The 13,759-nt window shown below is 40.1% G+C and overlaps 1 protein-coding gene across 2 annotated transcripts in view; it reads left to right on the top strand.

Annotated features, from left to right (window-relative positions):
- Window positions 1-13,110, top strand: part of TMBIM1 (transmembrane BAX inhibitor motif containing 1) — a 37,598-nt gene extending 24,488 nt beyond the window's left edge. For both annotated transcript variants that reach the window (XM_072417985.1, XM_072417986.1), the window contains exons 9-12: window positions 545-632; window positions 1,656-1,751; window positions 6,589-6,642; window positions 8,715-13,110. In XM_072417985.1, coding sequence (XP_072274086.1) covers window positions 545-632; window positions 1,656-1,751; window positions 6,589-6,642; window positions 8,715-8,861 — 385 coding nt within the window. In that variant the 3' untranslated portion in view covers window positions 8,862-13,110. The remainder of the gene's footprint in view (window positions 1-544; window positions 633-1,655; window positions 1,752-6,588; window positions 6,643-8,714) is intronic.
- The last annotated feature ends 649 nt before the right edge of the window (window positions 13,111-13,759 follow it).

Consider the following 13,759-nt stretch of genomic DNA (forward strand, 5'->3'; position numbering starts at 1 on the left):
CGGCAGATTGCTATATGATGTCAGGATGCTGTATACAAAATAGATTTTCACCTGATATAATCTTGGGTGACAGTCTAGCATCTGTATGTACCTTTACAATGCAAGTCCTGCTTTATAGGAAATGACATCCGTGCCTGTGACAGTGGCCCTAAGTAGCTTACGTAGGAGGCCGAGCTGACCCAGCCACGCTTGGGTAAATCCCTCAGGGAGAGGGAATAATTGAACGCCATATTTCTTATGTTACCCCCTAGACCTTAATAAGCATTAACCCTTAATAATACCTCCACCCCCAGGGTATTTTTATTGTTTTTTTCCTGGAGTTGGATATTAGAAACACATAAAAATATGCATGCAGTTTTGCTTTATAAAATATGAATGCTAGGGACAGAATGTCAAAGAGAAACCAGTTGTCTCTCAAAATGTATAATTAGGAAACAATGCAGTGTTAAAATGTAACATAAATCCTTCAGTTTAATAGTCAGCATTGTTCATTATGGAGCCTTAATGTAAATCTGATGCTGGAATTCTCTTTCTTGTTTTGCAGTTATTACAGCACAGAAGCCGTGCTCATCACTCTGGGCATTACTGCTGTTGTCACCATTGCTGTGACAGTTTTCTGCTTCCAGACCAAGGTGAGGAAAATGGTGACATGATGTATGACATATGCTTCTTGAGTACTGTAGGGGCTGGCATTAACCTTTCTTTTACACAATGGCAGATCAACTTTTTGTTTTCCTAATATTATTGGATGTGAAGGTTTTATCAATTGGTGAAACTGTCCAGACTGATTTATACTCTTCATTTCTCCATTCTTCCTAATTTTACTAACAATTAAAATAATTCAGCAAAATATGTTCTGTTAATTATTTTTATGTATATTGTTATTGATATATTGTTCATTTAGTTAAAGCATAGCTTTTGTTTTCATCTGTTTTTACATTGGAAAGATTTCCATTTTGCATCTTGTGCAGAGAGAAAGTAAAAGCAAATCTCTCAAAAGAGGCAAAAACACTTTTTGGATAGAATGTGGAAGGGATTCGAAGTTCTGATGAAGTTTACATAGCTGTCCTGCCTTCTATTACCTGTGACAGTGGCAACTCCCATTCCTTGTAACTGGGGATGGATTTATACTTTTTACTCCTCCTAAAGAGGGAGAGGCGAGAGAGGAGCAGGGGGGAAAGGGGAGAAAGAGAGAATGAGGGGAGAGCCAAAGAGACATACAAACAGAGGTATAATCATTTTCTATTTATGTATCCTGTTACTGTGGAGCTTATCAGCCAGCAGCTGCAGGTTCCAGTTCCACAAAGAGATTTTTTTTGTATGTCCCTAGTAGTCATACTCCCCCAGGCCACAACCTAGGTGGAGTTATGGAAAATCCAGTCATCCTTGTAATGGGACAGTAAGTGATGAAAAAGTCTTCAATGGGCTCACAGACATGACTTTTAACTCTTCCTACTCTATCCAAAACTAAAAATGTGATTGGAAAGCGGCAATAAAAAGCTTAAGATGTTTTTTTTGCACTTTTCCATTCTTTACAAAACTCAAAAAGTTTTGGCTTCCTTTAAAGGACTTTCCTCTTCAGAGACTGATTTATTATGGAATTTTGTTTTTCTGAGTGTGATCTTTAACTTCTGATTGTGCTCTTTCCCGGATAGGTGGACTTTACTTCCTGTGCAGGACTGTTCGCCGTTCTAGGGATCGTTCTCTTCGTTACCGGAATTGTAACAGCCATTGTCCTGGCATTTAAATATGTGAGTACATAATCCCGAGATGGTTACAGTTACTGAATGTTCAATCCATGATTATTACACCTATTATCTAGGAGTTAGGTGAGTATTTAGCCATGGCTGTGGGACCCTGCCAAACAGGGGACCCATTATTCAGAGAAACAATACTGTGATTTTCAGCCCTGATACTATATGAGCAAAGGTTGGTAGACACCTGACTAATAAATCTAGAGAAGCTTGTTGGGCTTTCCATTTTTAAACCATGGGCATGAATACTTTAGTCTGCCCCCCTTCATTTCTGTACTCCTCTGGGAAGACTTTCCACAAATGTGTCTGTGAGTATTTGGAAATTTGGCCCTTATTGCCTTTTCTCTGATTTCTGACTTATGGTTCCTTGTGGCTGGGGAGGGTACTGGGCCCTCGTGCAGTGGCACAAATTGCACCTGTCTGTCTGCCCCTGCCCCCAAGAAACGGTCTCCTAAAGTCTTCTGGGACATTATGGTAGGAGAGTCGAGGAGGACAAACTTTCCACAAGTGTGTCTGTGTGGGAAATTGGTCCATATGTTCAGGTATAATGGATGAGAAGATCTGACTTGGAATTCAATCAGTTAAAAGGGTTCTCAGCAGTGTTAAGTTTGGGGCTGTATGCACGACACTCTATTTCCTTTGCACTAAACGCAACAACAATGTCTTTATGGAGCTGGCTTTGTGCAGGGGCACAATGGTGCTCTGACAGAAAAGGGCCTTTCCCATATTGTTTCCAAAATGTTTTTTAAAATCTTGGTATACCGTAACCCCAATGGACACCCGAGGTCAACATTTAAAAGGGAGTTCACATACTGTAGGCCATACCTGGATGTGATGGTCGGATTTCCATAAACTCTTTTTTGCCAATGTTGGTTTATTCTGGGGTAAGGCACAACCCTAAGATAGGGCTATAGGTTTTGAAGGTGTTGGTGCCCCAGGCTCAAAACCACAAGAAACAAAAATCTTCCAGAGGAATGGCCCTACTATTTTATTATTCTTCAATAGATTGTAGAGCGATTGCCGAGGGATTGTGAAAATAATCTCAAAGGAGTATAAATGGGAATGATCATCATTAATTGTATAAAGCATTTCCTGAGCCAGTAATCTCCATCCTTTCCAGTCTGCAGAGAAGATTAAAGAGTAATTCAAGGGAAGGAGTCAGAGAACAGCTGAATGTTATCTGGCAAACATTGAGCTGTGCTAAACACGCATATCTTTTAGATTTACATTAACGTGATTTCTATGTAACCCTTTGCAGCTGCATTCCGGAGAGATTCTAAAAGTGGGTTTGGTGGGTCTGCTTTTTGTAAGCTCTACTTTGCAGCCTTGTCTCCGATAATATATCACCAGATTCAATCTTTTTAGGCATGTTTATATTTCTAATAAACTTATTATCTAATTTCCTAATTATGCAACTTTCTGTAGGTGAGCGAGAGCAGGCAGCCTTTAGTGGGTGTATTTAGGAACCCCTTTAGGGGTTCTCAGATCACCAGATAATAAATACATTCTATGCACTCCTGGTGTACACAAGTGTTTCCCAACCAGGGCTCCTCCAGAGGTTGCTGGGGGTTCCTTCAGCAATGAGCAATTTGTGCCTCTCAGGTCAGTTTAATTGACACCAATGATCTGTAAGGGTGACATTCTTCCCAATTGCCAGCAACGTAAGAGGAATTTCTCCTACTGACCACCACACTAATATACTGTGAGCTGTGGCTATATCAATTATAGAAGGGGCTCCTTTAAGACCTGAATGTTTTTTTAAGGATTCCCCTATGTCCCCCTAAAGTAGAGGAACACTGCTGAATCCCACAAGAAATGTTATTTTCTGTTTGGGTAACTGGTTTACTTCTGCACATTTTTTGCATCCCATGCAATATGAGTTTCATTTATGATGAGATACTACCTTGGGTTTGTCTAAAAAAAGGATGCAGGCATTGCAGTTTTCTCATTAAAATGCTAAAGTTTGCTCCTAGGGGTATAATGAACGCAGAACCTTTCAGGGTTCAGACTTATATGACCCATGGTGAAACAAACTGATATTTCTCTAAAGTAGAAATGGGTAGAATAATTTTCGTGTTTACATACCTTTTTCTATGAGCCAGCCCAGGTCTCAGGGGGTCTTCACCCCCTATACTGAAGCAGGGTGATGTTTTCAGCATCCTGACAGCCCTTGTTATCAACCTGTGAAAGCAAAACATCAAATCATTTTAATAATTTATTTTCTACATCTAAATGTTTGTTTCATCTGATGAAGTGAAAGAAATGAATTAGATCTCTATGTAGTACAGTGATAAAATAATCTGAGGGTTTTACCTACTTTGTATTAAAGGGTCCATCCTACAATTTGTTTTGGAGGATTGGTTAGTCTGTTGCTATTTTGATACATCATATGTCTGGAATGCTGCAAAAATGATATCTCTCTGCCAAAATTCCTGACTCGTTTCCCATCCACCTGCAAGTTTTGGATGTTTCCACCCACTTTTGTGTGCTTCAGCTACTGCTGTTATTTTCTTTTTAATGTGTTTACATTACTTACATTTAAATTTAGCAGGTAATATAGGTACCCGTTTATAATGGGCACAGCAAGTGTGCAGACAGTGAACTCGGCCTTGGGCTGGTGGGTGCCCCTCATAATGAGCACATCAGGTGTATAGACCTAGAACGTAGTGCAGGGATAGTGGGAAGTTCCAAAAACATGCAGTTAGGTTAACTGACTTCCCCCCAAAAATGACAAGACTGTATGAAAGATTACCATACATAAAAATATTAACATATGACTTTGGTAGGGACATTAGATTGTGAGCCCCTTTAAAGCACAGCTGAGGACGTGACTGTGGACTTCGTAAAGTGCTGGGTAATATGTTGGCGCTATATAAATACTGCGTAATAATAATAACGCACACAGCAAATGTACAGACCCAGGAGCTCGGCACAGTGATGGTGGGAATCGCTCATAATGGGCACAACAGGTGTGCAGCTCAAGGAACACAGTACATTGATGGTAGGGAACCTGTATAATGGGCAGCGCAGGTGTTATAGACCCAGGAACTCAGTACAGTGATGGTGGGGAGCCCTCATAATGGGCACAACAGGTGACCAGCTCCAGGAACCCAGCACAGAAAGTCCCCAAGTAATAGAAAGGATTTCCAAGTGATCAAACTCTTTTACGCAACTAACAGAAGCTAACATATTGGGTGGACTGATATTCTAAATGCTTGACATATCTCTCCTGGTGTGACCTGATCCCTGAGCTATGTTGGCTACACACCTTACAGATGAATTGTACAATATGTTATCAAAATGTGAGAGAAGAGATTGAAGTTCATTGTGCTGAAGAGTTTTCAATCTGCTTATGTTCCATTAAAAAGTTTTCTTGTACATTTTGTCCAAAATTTGTACATTGTCTATCCGGAGATTTAACTGTCATCCAGAAGAAATAGAAATGTGACGGTTATTTTGGCAATCTTCCCAACCTATTCCTTTTACATCTAATAATCACCTCCTTGCCCTCAGAATGGTGACACAAAGCTGCCTCTGAACCGCTTGTACTACAACGGTTAATTGTCGGTAATGAGCAGCTTTGGGAGTTCCCAACAGAAGTGACTTAGCTGGTCTCTCCCGGTGGAAATTCGAGGTTACGTCACCGATATCACAAACTGTATGCGATGGTAGAACATGGAAACAAACAAATCGTGGGCCTGAAGCCAAAAAATTTACACAAGATGAGAGTGATTAGAAGGAAGCCACGCCAGGACGCAAGGCTGGTGTTAAAAGGAAAAAGTGTGATCTAGTGACACTCCGTGGCTACAACTAAAACAGCTAGAAAGGACATTTTATATTTCTGCTTGTAACAGTGCAGCATGCAGTGCACCCTTTTTTACTGCAATGATGCCTGACCGTCCACTGACCCCATTTATTACATTGAATGCAGCAGTGCAAAGAAACAGAGGCAAGCACATTCAGCAATGCATTGTTCTAGAGCAAATAATGCTGAAGTATTTATTGCTGCATATAGGGCTTTATTTATCATTTCTTCCCTTTTCACTTTGCTCCTTGTGTTTCCTATTGTGCACATTTGACAATTGGCCGCTAGGTGGCAGAACGAGTCATTGTTTTAATAAGAGACCTGTAGAGAGATACGACCATAAAATTCACCATTGTGAATAAAATTCAGCGAATTTTAAAGGGAATTGACTTGGGGGATCGTTTATAAATAGAGCCCATAGAGTCTTGGTGGTCTGTTTAAAAATCAGTGAATCTGATCATCATTTTTTCTATATATATATATATATTTATATAATGTATAAGATATAGATATATGGGTAAATATTCTAGAAAATGAAAATAATTGTTTAAATTTAGAAAAATGGTGATTGGGCAAATATGAAATGAGGGGCCCCGAATGTACAGGATTCCAGCTCCCTGCCATTATCTATTGGGGTCCTGGAGAAGGAAGGGGCCCTTGGCATTGGCCTAGTTTGTCATTTCACTAAACTAGTCGATTTCCTGATTCCAGCATCTGCTTATAGAAATTAAGTAACATAAAATGCAAAGCTGCAAAAAAATGTAAAAAGTTACATCTTTCATAGGTTTTTATTTATAAAACAGGGAATTTCACATTCCCTCAGACATTTCCTTAGTGGAAATAATTCACTGCCATTGAAACAGATGGACCTGGAAGATTCACATGAGGGAATGTTTGAGAGAATGTCTGATTCGCTATTGTATAAATAGAGCCCATAGTGTAGAATGGAGCAAGAAGAATCTGGCTGTATATGGAGATCTTTTACAATGGCTGTCAAATATCTAATGCAAGGCTTTTGTTTCATTCTAGGTAAAATGGTTACACATGCTGTACGCTGCAATTGCTGCCATCGTTTTCACTCTGGTGAGTGTTTTTGGGTTTTTTTTTCTATATTTCGCAGCAGCCACAAGGGGTATAAATGAACTATGTGAACACCCAAGTGACTTTTTAATTCCGGATAGGACCATGTAAAAGTAACACGGACATCATCATGGTGCTGTATATAGCCTGTGCAAAGAGCAGAGTTGTGGGAGGGGCTCTGCAGGTCCCACCCACTATTGGCTCCCTGTAGAAAACTACAGGAGGGGTGGAGATGAGACCAGTCACCCTGCACAAGGACAGAGAGCAGCAGTGACTGGTCTGTATTACAGGAAGCTCCTGCACAAAGGAAAAGTTTTACAGTGGATTACAGCACAGATCAGAAGAAAAGCACTAAACACACAAAGATTTATATAGCAATACACATGGCTCTTTGAATTCGAAATTATTGATTATCTTAAAATTTAGCTACAATACAATCAGATTGCACAAACAAAGCTTATTGTATATGGAATGGGTTACTAGGGATATGCACTCATTGTATAAGATCCATTGAGAGATGATTTTTGCTAAATGTAGACTTTAACATATTGCATACACAGGGCTCTATTTATAAATTATTACCCTGGCAATTCACTCTAGATTCATTAATAATTTACACTTGGACAGCATTTCCTGTTGTGGCAGTGGTGCACTTTTGAGAGAGGCCGCTAGGTGGCAGAACGAGTCATTATTGTTAATAGGAATTGAAAGAGCAAATTTCAGACAAATTGAGTAATAATTTATAATTGGAGCACCTAGTATAGTAAATGCACATAATTATCCTATGGAAAGAATTTGTAGGGTGATGGGTCTATTGTTATGTTTTGTTCCTAATTTCTAGCATTGACCCTGATTTATTAAAACGTTCCAAGGCTTGAGAAGATACCCTTTCATCAGTGGAGTTGGGTGATCCAGCAAACCTGCAGTGGATCTGGGCCAGGATTGAAAACATTTGCTGGCAAGTAGCAAAAAACCTTTCAGAAATCCATTCCAAGTTTGCTGGATCACCAGCTTCACTGATGAAAGTGTATCCTCTCCAGCCTTGGAGAGCTATAATAATGTATATATAATTATTATAAATAATAATGTTAATGTACAGGATTGGTGCAAAGAAAAATTTTCTTTCATACAAATAAAACACTGAAATGAATTTTAACTATGCATTGTGTTAGGCTGGATTCACACTGCGTGTACTGCATTTGTTGGAAACATTGAAACCTATAATTAAAATTATTTTGATGTTTTATTGGCATGTTAAAAAAAATACCCATGTCCTTTTTACTCCTCTTCTAACTTACTTCTTCCACTAAAAAATTAAACGTTTGATATAAATAACATAAAAAATCTGTGTTCTGGGAGGTCTAAGTGACATTATTACTGCACCACCCAGAAGGAGATGAATAATTGTTAACCATCAATAATAACTTTTTGTTCTTTGTTAATTCTGTGCATGTTAGAGCATTGATATGTTCCATAGCAAATCAGAACAAGTTGTGCACTGAAGCCATATGATGCCCGCCCATGGGGTAACAGCGGGACTAGAATGAGGTTGGTTATTAATATGTGGTGCAGACATTTTTTTCAGGCATAATGTTGTAGTCGTTTGCCTGGCACCCTTGTCCTCGCCACTTAGTGGCTTTTGGTAATTGGAATTTACTGGCACCAAATATACCTTATGTCCTATTGTATACCTTTTGTCAGACTCTCCCAACCTTGTGGGGGAACCTCTTGAAATACTTTCAGGTCTCAGGGAACCCTTCCTAAAATTACTATATCACAGTTTACAGTACATTAGTGTGATGGCCAGTGGGAAGAATGTCACTCTTACAGATAGCCAAAAAGATCATTGGTGTCACTTAACTGACCCGACAGGTGCAAACTGCCTATGGCTTAATGAACCCCTAGCAACCTCTGGAGGAACCCTGGTTCAGAAATACTGTCAGTGTGCAGACAGGTCCTCTTTACAGACAGGTACTGTAGACCATAGGCGCCTATGTGCATGATCCACAATGTGATTTAACCTGAGGATGTCTATTGGCTCTTTTACTAATATATTTCCTTTTTTATCATCCCAGTTCCTGGCATTTGACACTCAGCTTGTGATTGGTAACCGCAAACACAGCATCAGCCCAGAAGAATACGTCTATGGTGCTATGAAGATTTACACCGACATTGTTTACATTTTCCTCAATCTGCTGCAGTTGGTTGGCAGCCGGTCCTAGGGCGAGCACTTTTCCAGAGTGTTCTGGTGAGAGTGCCGCTGTTTGCTTCCTGGGAAGAATTCTCATCTTTTTCATTTTTTTTTCCAAGTGACTCCACAGGACAGCGTGATTGGAGCAAATGTTACATTGTAATCAAATTGTATCCTCATTTACATTACCTGTATATTGTTTTCATGTTTTTCACCCCATTATTATGGCTTCTCTTTAGCAGTGTTGCATTGCTGCTCTGTGATGATTTGCCTTGGGGTGCTACCAAAAATACTAAAATTGTGCTGTTACAATGCCAAAGAGATTCCCCTACAGCCACCTTATACAGGGAGATTTCTGTGCATTATGAAGCCTGCTTAGAATTAAAGTTGATCTAAACCCTATCTGGATGATATTCAGTTTGCTGGAGCACTGTATATTAAATAATTGCCTTGTGTGTTTTGATTTAGGTGGTGCTGATCTCCTGCAACCCTTTTAGACATTTTGCTGTCTACTTGCTCTCCTGTGGGTCAGCTGCACTTCATTGCTGCACTGATTTTATGGTAGTGGTAACAGGGGAACATGCATGTGCAATTTGTGACGGCATGGCCACTTGTAGTCTTCATTAAGGGTGCACATTCATAGGTGTAAGAGGTAATATTTGCCCGGCCTCCACTTAATTAAATCTGCTCTCCAGCCTTGCACTGTTTTACCGGCTCCTCTTCTGGACTGAAATCCCTTCCTCTGATTTCACTGCATACTCTGAGCTTCTCACAAGGTGCATTAGAAGCAGATGTTCTCTGGCCCACCCCTTTCATTCACTGCATTTCAGTTCTTTCAATTATGGAGGCTCAGCATGGCGTGTGAGCATTACCTAAGATGCTCTGCATACAAATGCCCCTCCCCTAGAATGACACCCAGGGACGGCAAAGTTTAAGCAGTTTTAAACTCAGTTTGAAATCTAATGATCTTTAAGTGACCGGGTTTAGATGATCTTTAACATGCACAATATTTTAATACCAGAGCTGTAAAAAATCACTGTAACCAATCATATTTACCCCGTTTCACATCTCCCCATCACCCAACACATTCACAACCTATGTGCCTTGCCCATCCTGTCATTGCAGGAAGCTTATGCTGAAGCAAGGAAAGCTCCAATTGCAGAGGAGTGCAGATACATTTACATGTTTTTCTCTTTCTGTGTGACTCATGAGTGGCCACACACAGGAACAAAAATGGCATTAGTATTGTGTAGGGGTATATATTTTTTATATATAATGGGGTGAATTTGTGCCCATTTTCCATACAGTAGAGGATTTTTACTTTTATCTACTTTTGGTTTTTATCTTTGTAGTCAACTCTTGTATATAGTCCTATGTATTGGCCAATGTTGCTGGACCGCCCTACGTTGGTAGACGCTGTCATCTTCTATGTCTGGAAGATAGCACTGATGAAACCATTGAAGAGGATATTTATTGTCTGTGGAAACCATAGCATAGTCTATGTGCCTCTATATCATTATGTAATCCGATTTTGTACAGATCTCGGGGGGCTCCAACCACACCCAAAGCAAGTCACCATTTTATAGCTTGGCCAGTGTAGATCGTTGGGTCCACTAGTCTGAGCTGGTTGTCCAATCTACATAATTTGGGAACTTCTTGGCAAAGTTGTCCACCAGTTTCCATGTTGTCATGGTGGTGATCCAGCTGGATGTTTGCAGGCATATGAGGTCTTGTATGTGGCTCATGGTCAATGGTCCGCAAACATGTAGGCAAAATGGGTTTCTTTGCTTGAATGTAATTGGCAACATAGGCCACATTGCCTACTACTAATGCCAACAATGTGGCAAGATTCCTACATGGACACCAATGATGGAGTATAATATTTCCCCCTGACACCAATGTTGCAGTATATTTCCCCGTGAAATCAATGTTGGAGTATGATTCCTCCCAATGGCGGCCAACAACGAGCATTTTTCTTCGCATTGACACCATTGGTGGGGAACTTTTTCTTACAACAATGGGGTATTATATTTTACCTCTACTCATCTTGGGAACTAGGGCATTTTCTTTCTCATCCACTGAAGAATACAGAGATAATTTTCCACTGGGGTTTTAATACAGGACAGAGATATATAAAACTTGTAGGTCAGCCCAGGAACACTCCTTCTACTACCACCATGCCTAGGCTTGGACGTCTTTGGACACCAAGCCTAGGGTCTTCTTACCCCCACTGCCCTTGCCCAACTGGGGCATTTGCTATGCCACAGTCACCCCTTAAAGAATAGTTACTAGAACCTTTCTGTGGACCCCATCTCTGTGGGTCAGCAGATTGGGTTGGCTTTGATAGGATGTAACCTAGATCCTCAGGTGACCCATTACTGGTTGCCAATCTATTATACCTTTGCATTTGAACACAGCACTGTTCACACTCTTGGAATGTTCAAATGCCAAATGTCATCTGACTTGTTTTGCCTGCAGTTCATCTCAGTAGGTTCTGGCATGTCCAAAGCAGGTCAACTACAGCTCCAGATCCATCATCCACACTACACCATTGAAGTATATGGGAATCTTAAAAAAACCCAATATGTGGTAATTTATGTTATATAGTTGTGTCATGTGTGTGGTCTGATCATACTGAAGCTTTGTTCAGCCCTCTAATGGCTTCTTGTTGGGGGGGTTGTCACATAAAACAATGAGTTTTTACTTCAATATATATTACTGTGGTTTTATTTTGCAAGTGAAATTCCAGTTTTGTTGTAATAAATAAAATTCCCAGCACATCAGCTGCAATAATATTGCAGACACTAACCTGCCTATATTCTGTAAGTACTGGGTTAGCCTACCCAAGAGGAATGTGCTGGAGGAGAGGTGGAGAAGGAAGTCTGACTTTATTAATTTCATTATTATTATTATTAATAATAATAGACTGTATTTATATAGCGCCAACATAATAGACAGTGCTGTACATTATCTAGGTGTTGCAAATCATAGACTGATACAGACAGTTACAAAGGGGGAGAGGACCCTGCCCGAAAGAATTGATCCCAATGATGTAAAAAGAAAAGCTGCACTCCAAACTTCCCCCTAGACTTGCAGCACTCTTTTCAGCTAGCTTGCCAAAGATTAATTTCCTGGTGCACTAAACCCATTGGCATTGCTTGGGATGCCTGAGATCTGATATTGAGCATTCTGTGCTGAATTTTGGGACAGGAGGTGAGCCAATTAACAGAGGGTATTTGGGATTACTGTTAAAATAGTCGCAGGACAGAAAAGTGGGCTCAGATTGGAATAAAATTGTAATGCAAGTATTGTATGCCTCACATTTTTTCTTCCGGAGATTTCATTTAAGTGCCATGTATCCTTTAATTTGTATCCTATAACTTTGTACCCATTGTAAATAGAAGTCTGTACTGAGATGTATGTTACATAACATGATACACATGATGCCTGAAGCCTCCGTTTGAAGCCCCATATGCTATGTGATAAAAACATCACAAGGGTATTCACAATCAATATTTGTTTAATTTAATATCGTTAATTTGCATTCATTGCTTAAATGAGTGCTGTAAACTGGTGCCAACAACCAGCAGCCAATGGGAGCTCTCTCAGGTAATTACTATAATAACGTCTTGATGTGGTTACCTGCAGGCAGCGCTCCCATTGGCTGCAGGTTGATAGTGAACACTACCAGAGCAAGGGATTGAAGTTTACTGTATCAATCATTTTAGGTAAGCCAGGTAAATTATCAAGAATATATTGATTTTTTTTATCGGGTGGTGCACTCATTGACCAGTGCAGGGCCACCTATAGCCCATCGTGTTAGCCGAGGTGCGGCAAGGTCCGTCACATGACTTTGTAAATATTTGTGACTTTCTGTCTCTTGGTTGCTGCACCTCCAGCAACCAATCAGCTGGCGGAAGGTGGGAGCTGATTGGCTGCTCTAGGTGACTGTTATGCACTCAAACTTTATCTTTCACCCAACTTGTAAAACAACCAAGAGTAAATGTCAAATCAAAGTTTATTATCAGTTCCTTTAAATGAGGATTTTCCTATTTCTTTAAATGTATGTGTAAAAAATTGTTTTATTATATTGTATTTTTCATTTTTAGAACTTGATAAAACACGCAAAAAATAACTCGATGGGAGAATGGCAGTTTTTTTATGTTATTCTTTCATCGATGACGTAAATAGGGAAGATCAAAAACACAAATATCAGAATATTGTTATATATGCACTTTTTTTATTTCCTATACATAGCAAATAAAGTTTATTTACTGCAACTGTCTGATTATTTTATAGTTACATAAGATACCAACGTATTACGCAGCGCTGTACATTAGGGATTGCAAATGACAGACAGATACAACGAAACAAGAGGAGGAGAGGACCCTGCCCCAAAGAGCTTACAATCTAGGAGGTGGGAGAAGTAACACACAATAGGAGGGGACATATGGAGTGATGGGAAGTAGTAAGGATTTAAGAAACAGAAGAAGACGGATAGGTGAGTATAAAAAGATGGGTTTTGCAAGCCGAAAAGGACGATAAAGACTATTCCAAGGAGTTGGGGCAGCTCTAGAGAAGTCTTGGAGCCGTGCGTGTGATGAGGTTATGAGTGAGGAAGTCATTAGCAGGTCATTGGAGGAGCAAAAAGAGCGGCTAGGGGGGTATTTTTCTATCAGGTCAGAAATGTAAGTGGGGCAAGAACTGTGGAGGGATTTGAAGGCAAAGCACAGGAGCTTGAATTGGATTCTAAAGTGAAATGGTGTAGAGCAGTGATTTTCAACCACTAGTGTGCCGTGGGAGATCATTAGGTGTGCCGTGGGAAATTATCTAAGTCGGGTGGATCGCCATGGCTATGCGAGTTGATCAGTCTGCCCTGGCTCAGTTCTGGCTCCGCCCACTCATGTTAGCAAGGGTTGCCATAGTTCC

This window comes from Pyxicephalus adspersus, chromosome 7 (genome assembly GCF_032062135.1).
Source record: "Pyxicephalus adspersus chromosome 7, UCB_Pads_2.0, whole genome shotgun sequence".
Classification (NCBI taxonomy): Eukaryota; Metazoa; Chordata; class Amphibia; order Anura; family Pyxicephalidae; genus Pyxicephalus; species Pyxicephalus adspersus.